We start from the raw sequence: 13,745 nt of genomic DNA, 5'->3' as shown, positions 1-13,745 counted from the left end.
ATGATGGTTTATGGTGGACCTTATAGACTTCTAAGGTGTACAGATACTGAAAATGCCCCAAAGGACAGGAATAAAAGTCCACGTACAACATGATGGGGTTGGAGGTGAGGCGGGGTCTGAGGGAAAGAAGTGAAGTGGGGTCTCAGATGATGAACTGGGTCACTCCTTGATGCAAGTGAGTTTTGCAGAGAATCACAAATAAGTGGGAGATGCCCATGTAGTGAATGGGAGTATGTAGTAATAGGAGGGTATGTGTTTGGACGTGCATGTGGTTAGGGAGGGCAGTTCTTTCTGCAACCAGAGGTCAAATTTTCTTGGAAAGTGTAACAGGGGCACACACACTTGGTCCTTCAATAGCTAAAGTTCACTGGCAGTTGCCTTTCACTGGTTTGGCCCTTTGCTTGGATGCACAAGAAATACACAGCAATGGGGTCATGAATGGCCATGTGACTACTTTCCACTCCACTAATCTGACCCTTGCTCTTCATTCTAATAGGCCTGCTCTAGGAATCTCAGGCCGTCACTGCAACTGTCTCATAAATCCTGATTCATCTGGCACCTGGAGCTAATAGTCAAATTAGGGATTATGAGATGTAGAAAAAAAGGAAAAAAAAATGTGAAAAATGTGTGGGAATAGTTGTGCACCCTCAATCCTGCACTTATTTCTAATTCATACATTTAAACTCGAAATAGTGGTATCTTTAATTCCAGGTGTAGTCTTACCTATGTTGGTTTCTGACTACTGTTAAAATGAGGACTTCAGTATGCTTCCCAAACAAACTCCCACACGGGTGTCTAATCAACACGAGATTAGTTTGTCAAGCAAGGATCCCAGACAGACTGTTTTATCATGATTATAGCAAGGGGGCAGCGGTGACATACACAGCAGCACTAAATACACACATCACTGCACCATGCACACAGCAGAACTAAAACACAATGCAGCACTTAAGACACTGGCATTGCCAAGCACATCTAGACACCGCCTAGCACACCAATACTACAGTTCTAAACACACGGCACAGAACCACATATAACCCGGCACCGAGCGGGACATCACTAAACAAAGCACTGATCGCACGACACTGAGCTAAAATTCTAAGGGGCAGAATTAACAGTCCCTATCGCCTCCTCGTGCCACATTAGCGTCATTTTTTTTTTACACTGATGTGGCCTGAGGCCAAAATCGCTGCACCAAATTTACAAAGTGCTGCAGTGCACACATTGTGCCACTTTGTAACCCTTTGCACTACATTATGCAAGCACCATGCATAATGTATACAAAAGGGGCATTCCCCTGTTAGGGGGGCCGAAAAAATGGTGTGAAGAAATCTAAGAGATTTCTTTGCATCTTTTTTTTTTGGCACTGTTTATGACTGCTCACAGCAGACATTCGAAGGGGGCAAACCATTACTTACAATGGGCCCCTATATACTGTTCAGGGTTAGCTCCAAAATGTAGGTGCTAACCCCGAACAACACATCAATAGCATAAAACATTTTAGCGCTATTGTCCCCTACCCTCGGCATGGTGCGCCATACCTTAGATAGGGCGCACACATAGTGGCGGTAGGGGGGCACTAAGCACCACTTTCCTTAAATTTGCCCCTAAGTGTAAAGCCACACAGTGCAACACTAAACACAAATGATAATGCAGTACACATGCAGCAATGAACACCCACTTTACAGTATTCGGCACAAAGAGCATATCTACTCACCACCCATCACACAACTTTACAATGCCAAGTACAAAACAGCGTAACACTAAACAAACACTAACCAAACAGTGCAGAAAATCACGGTTGCACAAACATTACGTTACTTAACACGCATAATAAATCAGCAGTTACTCACTGCAGTGCTAACATACAATCGAGCACCACGCTGGGAGTACTTTGCAACATTATAAACGGCAGTAAAACTTATGCAAAACATGAAATAAACAGTACAACGACAAAAACGCTAACAGCCTCTACACCCTCAATACAGAAGCAAGCAAACGTGAAAGCCCTAAATACAGAATAACTCATTAGAGATGTGTAATGTGAGTACATAACCCAACACTAAAGATAAAGACTATGCTACCACGCATGCGCAGTGTAGCGTTATATTAATAGTAAAGCACCAAGTACGAAGTACAGTACATAGGGCGGATGGGATACTCCGTCGAAACGCGGTGGACTAAAAGTATATAGCAAGCGTTATATTATCAATAACTGAATCATGGTGTTTAGAGTGAAAGGTAAACGCTATTGAATCATTGTATTTAGAGTGAAAGGTAAGCGCTATATTAGCAACTGAATCATCGTGTTTACAGTGAAAGGGCACAGAGGTAATAATTTGGATTGCTACACTGCAATACACAATTTTCTTTTGGATTTCTGAACATCTGTCCTACGAAAAAGCACCTTATATACAGTCGGTCAAGTGAACGTGCACCATGCACGAAGGAGCATGTCCAAAAGGAAAGAAGTTGGGCGGGAAAGAGGTTTGTAATAACTGTCTGACTTCCTGCACATATCAGAATCTATAGCGAGTCAACACTGACGATTATCCCGACGGTGCCCTTGAACGCTCCTGGCGTTGTTTAATCTCCAGAGCTCCCAAACCCACTTCAACATAGAGACACAAGCAGCCAGGGGGCGCTAACACATCCCGTGTCCCCATTTTCTCGCCTGCTGCAAGCCTTTAGACTCTTCAATATCCGCCAGCTAAGTACCAGTTTGTGTGCTAATTAGGGAATGCTGCTTCATTCACTCGAACTCACTGACACGCCCGACCCGAGTTTCCACACGCGCCCTACCCAAACCCGTTTTTATTCCTAATGTGACTGGCTTTCCTAGGATTGTTGTTTTGCAACATATAACCTGAAGCGTGGCCTCCAATCCAGCGCCCTCTATACCACATAAACAGGCAAACAAACGCATAAATACAGCTCAGGACTGGGCCTCCCATTCGTTCAAAGGCATTGCCAAGAGCTCCTGCCAACTGTGGGCCTGCTGCCTTCAGTGTGCATACCCCAATCCCAGGTCCGATTTGTGTTCGATGAGTGGCGTCTGAGGTGCCATTCAACTAGGCATCCAGACAATTGTCCCCAGCACTTCAGAGTTCAGATGTTGTTTACAATGACCTAGACAGAAATTGACATTACCAGATCCAGCCCGCCAAGATCACATCTTGTCCTGTGCCCAATAACACAACATTACAAATGAATAATTTATTAGGATAAATCGACAATATGTACAGAAAATTCACCTATTTACAAGCCTATACCTGTTTCACACTGGGTAGGTAATGTGATCAGCCCTTCTTGCAGCTAAACTCTATGAGGCTTATTTACACGTCTCTTTCGCCGCCGGTGCGTCACTTTTTATAAGGGACAAATTGGCGCACCGGCGACGCAAGGGGCTTGTAAATAAGCCCCTATTTCGTCTATATTACGGATGTATCAAGTGCAGGTAAGTACTGTGGCTGAAGACACTTAAAAAATAGGTCTGCGTCTCCAGTGGCGTCCAATGAGAAACTCCACACTGCACTGTTCAGTCAGACAACATCAGGGACCAACATACAGGCGGCAGTCCCCTGCACTCCCGTGCCCAGCCAGGCTGTTCCCATAGACAGGCGCCGGGGACGTGTGTTGCGCGAGGCCGGGGGTAAAATCCGCGTTCACGATTTAATATTGTCAAGTCACCTCTCCCGCCTCAGTGTCTCCCATACATACGCAGTATATGAGAATATCATAGGTAGACAACGCCTGACTGGCCGACCCCTGAGACTTAGCGCCGAATTGTCTGTGCCCAAATTCAGTGTACCCGCAGACAAAGGAATAACCATATCAACTGAGGAGCCAGGAAGGGGATAGGCAGCCGTGGCCTTGGCCCATCAGAGCTGGAATGGAGGGCGTTTCCTGTCTCCACGGCATTACCTGCAACAAAAGAGAGGCAGAGTGAACAGGCAGTTTTAATGGAAATAGGAATGACGCATTTGAATAGGAGAGGCCCTGGCTGTGAGGGGCTCTGAAACACTTCCTTTCAAGCCAGCCCCCATGCTGATGCCTCACCTGGGCTGTCAGGGAGCCATGGGCCCAGATCTGAAAGAGCCGTTAACGCTTCCTACAGGGGGCACTTAATGAGGCCGGTTGTAAGAGGGAGCGGGACTCGAGGGCCATTCATATGGAGAGGAGACCGGGGGCTGTACTGTGAGCCCCCACTGCTGACCGTGAATGTGCACATGGGGCCGGGTGCAGGGAGGTTCCTTTACCGCCTAAGGCATGGAAAAAATCTGCACGAAAGAACTCACTCACAGCATAGAATCTAAAACAGCCAAGGAGAAACCTCACTTTGTAAAGTTCCCACAAAAAGGGGTGAGGTGATTCCTTTCATTTAGTCCCAAAAACGCAGAGTTAATTTAACATATTTTTATGACAACGCAACGCTGATGATTAGAATCGTACTGCAATGTATGTTTAGCGTGATGAGCTCAAATGTACATATTATGAGTAACACCTTTCAAATGACCCAACAAAATAATTAAATAATACAAGCACAGTGCTCTACCATTTCATTTGCTTCAGTCGAACCGTGTTTTGCGTCGACGTTTACGTACTCCAAGATGATGTTCCCTAAAAGCTCGGTTCAACTTTTTAAATGCTGTTCATTGTTTGGTAATAAAATGCGCTCCACAATTTAACCCCGCTTTTTAAGAGTGTTGCAGCGCTACACATTGCAACCTCTGAATCTCATTTCGTGATAAAAAACAAATCGTTAGAAAAACACGGTTAATTAAAAACATTTTTTTTTTCCGTAAATCGGCTTGATTAAACCCGGAACTCAAAGGATAGGACTTTCCTGGTTGCCCTTTACTGCGCATGCGCCATTGTAAAATGTCTCTTCTCTGACTAAAATGTAATCTTACCGCAGTTCTCCTCAGGAGCTCGATGGAAGCAGTGCAGGGCCCCGAAGCCACACCGGCACCAGAAGCATCCTTTCATGAGCCACTGTCCGTGTGCAAGAACACCACAGCTCCTGTGGGCGGACAACAATGTCTTAGCGTTTCATACTTGTAATTATAACCATCTGGCACAGAGGGCCCAAAGATCACATTCTAAGGCACTGACAACATTCACTACCTACCGTGATTTTCAATAACTAATGATAATGCGAAAACCAAGCATGTTCGGAAGCACCCACAGACCTAGCAAAATATTTTTATACATTACGTGCACAAAAATAATGATGAGTAGTGTCCCATAGACCATGGTTCTTAAAACAAGTTTTTACATGTAAAACTCAACATTTAGCTGACTCAAAATGAAGCAGTCTCAGAGGACAGCCTTTAAGTACCTTATAGAGTGTCCCATTACATTATCTTTTTTATTGTCTAACTGGGCCATAATGGCATGGGATGCACCTTTCGACCTCTATGTCGCCGAATAATGATATTTCAAGTTAGTAATCTTTTGTAAGAGACGATCCTTTTCTTTACTTGTCGTTCAGCCTATATAGTTGGTCAAAATTAATTTCTGGTTTGCCCAGTAATTTCTTTCATAACTGAATGTTAAATACATTAAATAATAAATACAATAAATAATCTGCAACAATACACGATGTGTGCCTTCTACAGCCCTTAGAAATGTATTGAGGCAATTCATATCAACAACACTTTATAAGAGACACACTCTTTTGTACAATTTTATTTACTTTGGAGTCTCTTCTGGTCATGTTTTCGGACTTAGCCATTGCTCCCACAGTGTTTTAGGAACAATACCAACGGTCAGAGTAGAATGTTCTTTCGAAGGGTGGGGTGCAGTGTTGCTCTTTTAGGAGCTGTAGTGAAATACCTTCACGGCTGGTGCACACCGTTGGTTTAGACAACCACGAACAAACTGACAAGCACCATGAGTGTATTCTACGTTTACGGGATGCCAATAGGAGGAAATTTGGATGAATCCTCAATCATGCGGGTATTCCCAAAGAAAAGCAAATTCACTTTTTAAAGAACATTTAAACCAGTTGGACAAGAAACCCCCAGATCCTGGGAATCCTGCCCACAGCAAGTACCCCAGAACTCACCTGGTGCGCATGTCGTGTTCACAGTGCCTCCCACTGAAGTGTTTGGGGCAGATACAAAAGCTGCCGAGGAAGCAGGTCCCTCCATTTTCGCAACATTTCATGTTAGGGGTGTTTTCTAAAAAGAAAAAGACAACACAGGCTTTTAAACAAAGAATATTCTGAAAACCTTTAGCGGTAGAGATGGATTCTGTACATCAGTAAAACTAATTATGACAATATGTGAACAAAAAAGAGGCTTGTAGAGCTTTCGGCCATCTTGGAATTCACAGTCTTATCCATTCTGCTGGGGCTACTTTCACATACACCTGCTGTACTAACTGCTACACAGAGGTGGTTATTGTGAAATATCAGACTCTTAAAAACCCAAAAGAAGGGAATTATCTTAGAAGGAGGACTACTCGAATCATGCGACAGGAGAGGACCAAATTATACAGCAGGTTTGAGTAAACTATGCGGCAAGAGAAGGCAAATTATGCACCATAATGGGGCGCATATTGTAATAATATTCCTTCATTATTTCATCATTTCTAAACTCTGTAACACCGTATGGGCATTGGTGGTACCTCGCCAGTACCAGCTTAACACTCAAATGTAACAAATGTAGCATTAAGCAACAGAAAGTTGACCAGTTGAGCTTTGAAAAGGGTCTTGCACTGCACAGCAACATGTGTTGCTGAATTTTTAGTACAACCTTTGAACCGTTTGAGCTAGAAACATTTTTTTGGGGTTAAAATCTGCAGTTTATGTGACAGACAATGGATTATATGGAAATCCATATTTAGGGGAAAATCGCTGCACAACTGCATTATTCACGGGACCTTACTTATAAGAAATCACACAGAGACAGATGACATGCAGAGAAACAGATGCTTGCAAGCAGCTTCAGATGAGATCTGCCATGGTGGTGCTGGCAGCCACCCAGATTACTTGATCATCAAGTGTATTAAAAATACAAAACAATTAACATTCCCAATAAAAATGTGGGGTTCTCCATGCTGGCTATTCACACCAGTGTAACCATCATCATCATCTGAGAAAAAATGAATACATGTAATCCTAGACGTCTTTTCTAATATTGTGACCCATTTCACCCAAAAAGTATTTTAAATAGCAGGTTGACTCCTCTGTGGTATGCAAGTGCTTTTGGCTTCTAAAATGCAAAGCTTGTATTTGATAAAATACAGTTGATGAACGCAATGGCTGGCTTGATCTGTTGGAGAAAGATTAAGGGAACATGCTGTACTTTGCTACAGGAAAAGAAGAGCACAGAAATGCTCCATATTTACAAAAATATGGAGCATTTCTGTTCTCTCCCTGTGTGTTACCTAGAGCAAATGCAGCCACTATAGTGCAATGGTGCCTTTCATGAGCAGAATTATTTTTTTAGCAGAGTGATGCCCCTTACTACACAAACATAATCCTTAGAGGCATGTTCCTATTTCTATGTGTGCTGCAGAACGCAGCATATGTATAAAGAGGAATTAATGAGGGTAAAAAATATATTTCTCCTCTTTACGCCTCTCGGGTAGGCACACCATTTTGGTGCAAATCCATGTTTATGTGTCTTTGTTCATCAGAGTTTACTTCAAAATACAAAGAGCACCCTTGCTCCACCCATATCATGCTTAGCTGATGCAAAGTAATGCAAGGCTGCAGTTTGTGCTACCTTGCATTACTTTGTGTGGCTTAATCAATCCCACTTAAGGACTTCTGAAGCCCTGTGACGACTTGTGTTACACAATGGACAAATTAAGGGGCATATTTATACTCTGTTTGCGCCGAATGTGCACCAAAAATGTTGGCGCCCATTCGGCGCAAACCGTGCACCATATTTAAACTTTGTCGCCCAAGCCCGGGGACGTCAAAATTCCTCTGTGTGCGTCATTTTTTGGATCCGGGAAACTGCCTTGCGTTAATGACATGCAAGGTAGGCGTTCCCGCCCCAAAAATGACTTTAAGGCCTGTGCGCCTTATTTATACTCCTGCGTCATTTTAACGCATAGGAGGGGGCAGGCCTTAAAAACAGCGCACAGCCTGATGTGCGCCTTTTTTAACACCTGGGTGAGGACAGGCGTTAAGGGACCTGTGGGCTCACTTCCATGGTCTCTGACCATGGAAGGAGTCCAGAGGTGCCCTTCCCTGCCCCCAGGGACACCCCCTGCCACCCTCTCCCACCCTGAAGGACACCCATGGATGGAGGGACCCATCCCAGGTAAGGTGAGGTAAGTACTTTAAAAAAAAAAAAATTAAAGTGGCATAGGGGGGCCTAATTTGGGCCCCCCTACATGCCACTGTGCCCAATGACCATGCCCAGGGGACAGGAGTCCCCTGGGCATGGCTATTGGGCAAGGGGGCATGACTCCTGTCTTTGCTAAGACAGGAGTCATTTCAATGGGGGTTGTGCATCAAAAAATGGTGCAAGTCCGGTTTGAGGCATGATTTTTGCCTCAACCTGACTTGCACCATTTTTTGACACACAAACCCCATTTTCCCCTACGCCGGTGCTGCCTGGTTTGAGTCATTTTTTTTTTACTCAGACTAGTCCGCAGCGCCGGCTAACATCATTCCTTAAATAAGGCGCCCGCATGGTGCGTAGGAATGGCGTTAGCTAGCGGTACATTTTTTGACACAAACCAGCAGCGGCGCTGGTTTGCGTCAAAAAGTATAAATATGGGCCTAAGTCCTTAGTAAATTTGCACCCAAGTCTGATTATCATGGAGTTGTTCCCTATCTGTGGTGGCACAGTTGGCAACAGAAAGTATGGACTGAATGCGACCAAGAAACCACCAGATTCTGAGATTAATTCAAGTATTCAAGCCATCACGTTTTGTGTTTTTTTCTCAGATATATTAGAAAGAAGATGTTGCATGATGTGAGGGTTAAGCATAGAAGGGTCAGCACTTCTTGAGGCTCTCAAAAATCTGTGTTGACCAGGTTCAAGTTTGAGCTATACAGGGGGTGTGCTAGGGCTTACCATGAGTGATAAGGCTTTTAAAACGGTCACAGGTACTGTTTTAATAGCTGTAAACTGTTAACACAAAGAACACAGTTTATTTGTTTTCATCCACATATCAAAAAATACATGTAGTGCAGAGAGCTTGCCTTAGTGGAAGAGAGTAGCAGTAGACAGTATAATGTGTTTACATCAACATTACCTTGGAAGAAAGTGTACACACTTCACTAGTTGGGAAATCATTGATCACATTTCCTCTTAAACGGTTGGTATAGCAACAAAAGGAAAGTCGGGAATCTATAGATCACAGATTCCTTTCATTAAGACAAGTTCAAGGGGCAGTGCCTGGACAGTTGTCTCTTACTCCTGCATTAGGGGTATGATTTTTGTATATTTCCGGCTGTAGATGGGACAGGGTTATTCCCTTTCAATTCCCACACTAGAACATGGTTTTACTCTTGCCCTTTACATTACTTTTACTTGTGTATCCGGGGTGGTAAGCGCCAAACAAAACTTCTGTGGGTGGTATATTCATGTTTAATTGCCACCTTCTCAAGGAGACACACACAGACGCACCGACTATCCATCTGACTCTCCATAACTCAGTGCTTAAGAAAGTTATCCATTTTTGATTGTACTAAGTTCCAGCCAGAGGCTGTCAGCCAGAATTTCGGAACCTATGTTTTTTAGCACTCCCACATTCAGCTTAGCGAGGAGATAAAGTTTGGGTGAAACCCCTACTTCATGAAGCGTACCTCCTATAGGTGTCAATATAGATTTTGCCAGATTGTTCCGAGTAGCACAAGGAAGTGACTAATACAAATTTCACTACATTCATAATGGCACAATTAACTCAAGTACATGTACTCTCAACAGTGATGTTTACATTCACAGTATACGTAATGATAGCAGATACACGGTGTCACACCACCTCAGGGTCAACTCGGGAGCGCGCCGGCAGGACTACAGCACCTAGGATACTAGAGAACATTAGTGGAGCCATAACTGCTCCAGAGCAACTCAGCATCACCATCATTATCGAATCCTATCAAGATCAGAAAACCAAGACACCCTAGCATCACTAGTTAACTTCAACTATGCAAGAGCACATCATCAGCATTAAAGCACCCCAGCAATACCACAGCACCTAAATAGCAGCGGAGTACCCCTCCAGAGAGCTATAGCATCACAAGAGCATAGCAATAGCACCAAACTACCACAGCACGAACAGTGCAGAGCACTCTAGCATCATCAAATAACTTCAGCTACTGAAGAGTACATCAGCATCAGAGCGCCTAAGCAACACTCATCATCTAAATAGCACCAGGTGCCTCCCTAGAGAATTACAGCATCACAAGAGCAGCACCGGCACCTTAACAGCAGCACAGTATCCCTCCAGATATGTACAGCAACGCAAGGGCTCAATAGCAGCATCAGAAGTCCACAGCATCACCAAACCTACACAGCATTGTCCGATAACTTCAAGGCAACTAGAGCACTTTATTAAAGTAAGAACACCCCCGCAACACCAGAGTACCTTAAATAGCCAGAGAATTACAGCATCACAAGAGCACTCAGCAAGACCAGAGCAGGACACTCTAGTATCATTACATAACTTAAACTGCTGAAGGGCACATCAGCATCAGAGCACCCAATCAACACTAGAGCCCCTAAAAAGCATGAGTACCTCTCCAGAAAAATACAGCTTCACAAGAGCACAGCAGCAGCACAAGAGTACCAAAGCACGACCAGAGCAGAGACTCTGAGCATCATTAGATAACATCAACAAGTGAAGGGCACTTCCGTATCAAAACACTTCGGCAGCACTAGAGAGCCAGAACCTTAACAGCAGCACAGTATCCTTCCAGAGCAGTACAGCAACACAGTGGGCTCAACGGCAGCATCGAGGGACCACAGCATCACCAAAACACCACAGAATTATCAGATATATTCAATGCTACCAGAGCACTTTATGAGCATCACAGCATCCCTGAAACGCCTGAGCACCTTAACAGCGTCGTAGTTCCCGTTCAGAGCTAAAGCATCACAAGAGTACAGCAGCATCCCCCAGAGTACCGCAGCACAACCAGAGCACTCTAGCATTATTAAGCAACTTCGACTATTGAAGAGTACATCAGCATCAAAGTACCTAAGAGCACTATAGCACCGGACTACCTACCCAGACAACTACAGCATCACAAGAGCGGCACTAGCAAAGTACCCCAGCACTACCAGAGCAGAGCAGTCTAGCATCATTAAATAACTTCAACTACTGAAGAGTACATCCGCATCAGAGCACCTAAGCAACACTAGAGCACCTTATTAGCACCGGACTACCCACCCAGAGAACTACAGCATCACAAGAGCACAAGAGCGGCACCACCAGAGTACCCCAGCACGACCAAGGCATCAGCAGGCGCCAACACTATCAGAGCACCTCGGCTTTACAGTGCACGGCTTCAGCAGCATTACAGCACCGCAACATCAGCAGGGCACGGAACATCACCAGTCCGCTTTACATTAACTCAGCAAAACACATCAAACCGTTGCACTCAAAGATGCTTACTATCCAGCCACTTCCGTCCTTGCGCAGAAAAACAGTAAATACTTTCCGCTCAGCTAACGGACCATCTGAACAAACGCCCCTCCACGGGAGCACGCAGATTTTGTCCTCATCACATTAATAAACATGCGGGCTGAATTTGTTTGCCAGTCCGCTGCATAGGTGGTTGGGTTTTATCAGGAAATGCCCGCGGTTTGCAGGCTCTCTGTGCCGTACAGGCCTTAATAATCAGTTAATAATCGCCCTAAACATAGGGGCGACGCCTGACTTACCATAGCTGGGCCCCGCCGGAGCTATTTCCGCTCCATGGGGCGTCTGCGCGAGCCCACGAGAACGGCTCATGGCGTCCAGGGTTCGTTTTACTTTCTCCGAAGTGAGGAGGTTCGAATCTTCTTCTTTTATACAATTGTCCCCGCCACACCCTTAAAATGCAAAAAAATAATGAGCACTCGCAGTTTGTTATAAAACAAAAATATATAAATAAACAACAAGAATGTGCAAGTTAAGCTGAAAAATACTAATGCCTCACCTTGTCCAGGGCTGGTCACTTCGAAGGAGAGGAGCAGGGCCAGCAGGAGCCTGAAAATACACAAGAAGTACCAACCATCAGGGCCACGTTATAAACTAGCAAGAAAGTAAATACCTCACTGTGAGGAAGGTGGGGGTGGGGGGGGGGGTGCAAACTTATTAGAAGGAAAGGGTATTAAAAAAAAAAAAAAATGACCTGCAGGAATAACCATGAAACCGAAAAAAACATTTATATTTTGGAAAAACTGCTCTCTGTGGGTTTTTGTGTTAATTTTGCTGAAAGGAATTTGGCAAGCGGGTGCCTAAGCGCAGCGCACACACAAGGGATGGATAGAAGAGCAACATCATTGTGCAAAGTAAACTGAGGCTGTAAAAGCCAATTATCTCTATTTAGGACCGGTGCGCGCTCTGTTTTTCCGACCAAACATTCCTCACCAAAGCAAGTCAAGGTATCACTCTGTCAGCAGAAACATATTTTTTTCTGTTCTGAGTCAGTAATGTTGAGTGTGAGAGCGCACACTTACCGCACGCCGCGCATTCCTCTTCTGTCCTAGCTCTGTGCACGAAAGCAGAATCCGTGTCGAGGGAGCGAGACTTCTGTGTTTCTGAATATTTAAGAGGGATTGAGGCCTCTGGACACTATCACTTGCCAGGCCCTGTGCAAAGAGACAACTGCTGTGTCCTCTAGGCGCTAGGAGCCCGGATTCATTGCCTTGTGTGTCGCTAGAGATCAGTTCTGAGGAGTCCAGGAAGAAGCGACGCTCGGTGTCTGTTAATACCTGGTCTGTGGCGCAGTGCGGAGGCAGGGGCAGTGTCCAGGAAAGGCCGAAGCCTCAGGACCAATGCGCGCCTCCCAGAGTACAGACAGGGGTCGTGAACAGAAACAAAAACTGTGTCCTTGCGTGAGCGAAGTCCTCGGTCCCGGTAGCAGACGCAAATCCTGTGTCCGAGAGCGAAGGAGACCTCAGTGTAAGGAGGTGCCAGGCCCCCTGTATAGATGTAGGAATTTTCACAGGAGCGAACCAAACCAAATGGCACTGTGTTCCGGGCTTAGGGTGTGGAAGTTGTGTCCAAGAAAGAGTGAGGCCTCAGTGGCGGCGTACACCAGGCCCCGTGCACCGACGCAGGTGTGGTGTCCAGAAGTGAGCCAGTCCCAGTGACTGTGTACCAGAAATCAAAGTTCTCCAATGGGCTCCAGTGTTTGACTTTCCGCTCACACACATCCGCCCGCAGCTGGTTCCTTGGCAGAGGACTGGACCCGCCCCACGGCAAGGTCTTTAAAGTCAATTAGCGCCATCCTCCACTGCTCGTACCCCCCACCCGGCTCATTAGCTGCACAAAAGGTGTGGAGGGTCCATGTATGAGATTAACATTAACCCATTCACGCAGGACTAGAAGCCCGTTGTTTGGTTTGCAACCACGCCCATAGCAGTGCGGACCCACCAAGGGCTTCTGCTACTTTAGTATTTTAACAGCGCCACCACTGAGTGAGTTGCTGGTGTTGAATAGATACATAATTTTGTCAGGGCGCTGCAAATGTTTTGGAAGGGGGTGCTTGCCGAAGTCAGGAAATTTTAGTAAATCTGTTTTGGGAGGGCGATCCTGACAATCAAAGCAGGTGTACATTTTTT

General features: G+C 45.2%; 1 protein-coding gene across 1 annotated transcript; it reads right to left on the bottom strand.

Annotated features, from left to right (window-relative positions):
- Positions 1-3,198: 3,198 nt before the first annotated feature.
- On the bottom strand, positions 3,199-12,796 carry LOC138287338 (cryptic protein-like). The gene is made up of 6 exons (XM_069227695.1): positions 12,639-12,796; positions 12,116-12,165; positions 11,859-12,008; positions 6,071-6,185; positions 4,914-5,023; positions 3,199-3,924 (listed from the first exon to the last, which is right to left on the bottom strand). The coding sequence occupies exons 1-6, from the start codon at positions 12,650-12,652 to the stop codon at positions 3,803-3,805; spliced, it is 561 nt and encodes a 186-aa protein (XP_069083796.1). The 5' UTR covers positions 12,653-12,796; the 3' UTR covers positions 3,199-3,802.
- Between the last annotated feature and the right edge of the window lie 949 nt (positions 12,797-13,745).

This window comes from Pleurodeles waltl, chromosome 1_1 (assembly GCF_031143425.1).
Source record: "Pleurodeles waltl isolate 20211129_DDA chromosome 1_1, aPleWal1.hap1.20221129, whole genome shotgun sequence".
Lineage (NCBI taxonomy): Eukaryota > Metazoa > Chordata > Amphibia > Caudata > Salamandridae > Pleurodeles > Pleurodeles waltl.
This window is presented reverse-complemented; position numbering and strand designations above follow the sequence as displayed.

What these genes read in the sequence shown, in the direction of transcription:
- LOC138287338 (XM_069227695.1), bottom strand. An exon ending in AGTGACCAGCCCTGGACAAG is followed by an intron (nt 12,009 to 12,115) that starts GTGAGGCATTAG and finishes TTGCATTTTAAG; the next exon opens with GGTGTGGCGGGGACAATTGT. An exon ending in TCCGGCGGGGCCCAGCTATG is followed by an intron (nt 6,186 to 11,858) that starts GTAAGTCAGGCG and finishes TTTTCTTTTTAG; the next exon opens with AAAACACCCCTAACATGAAA.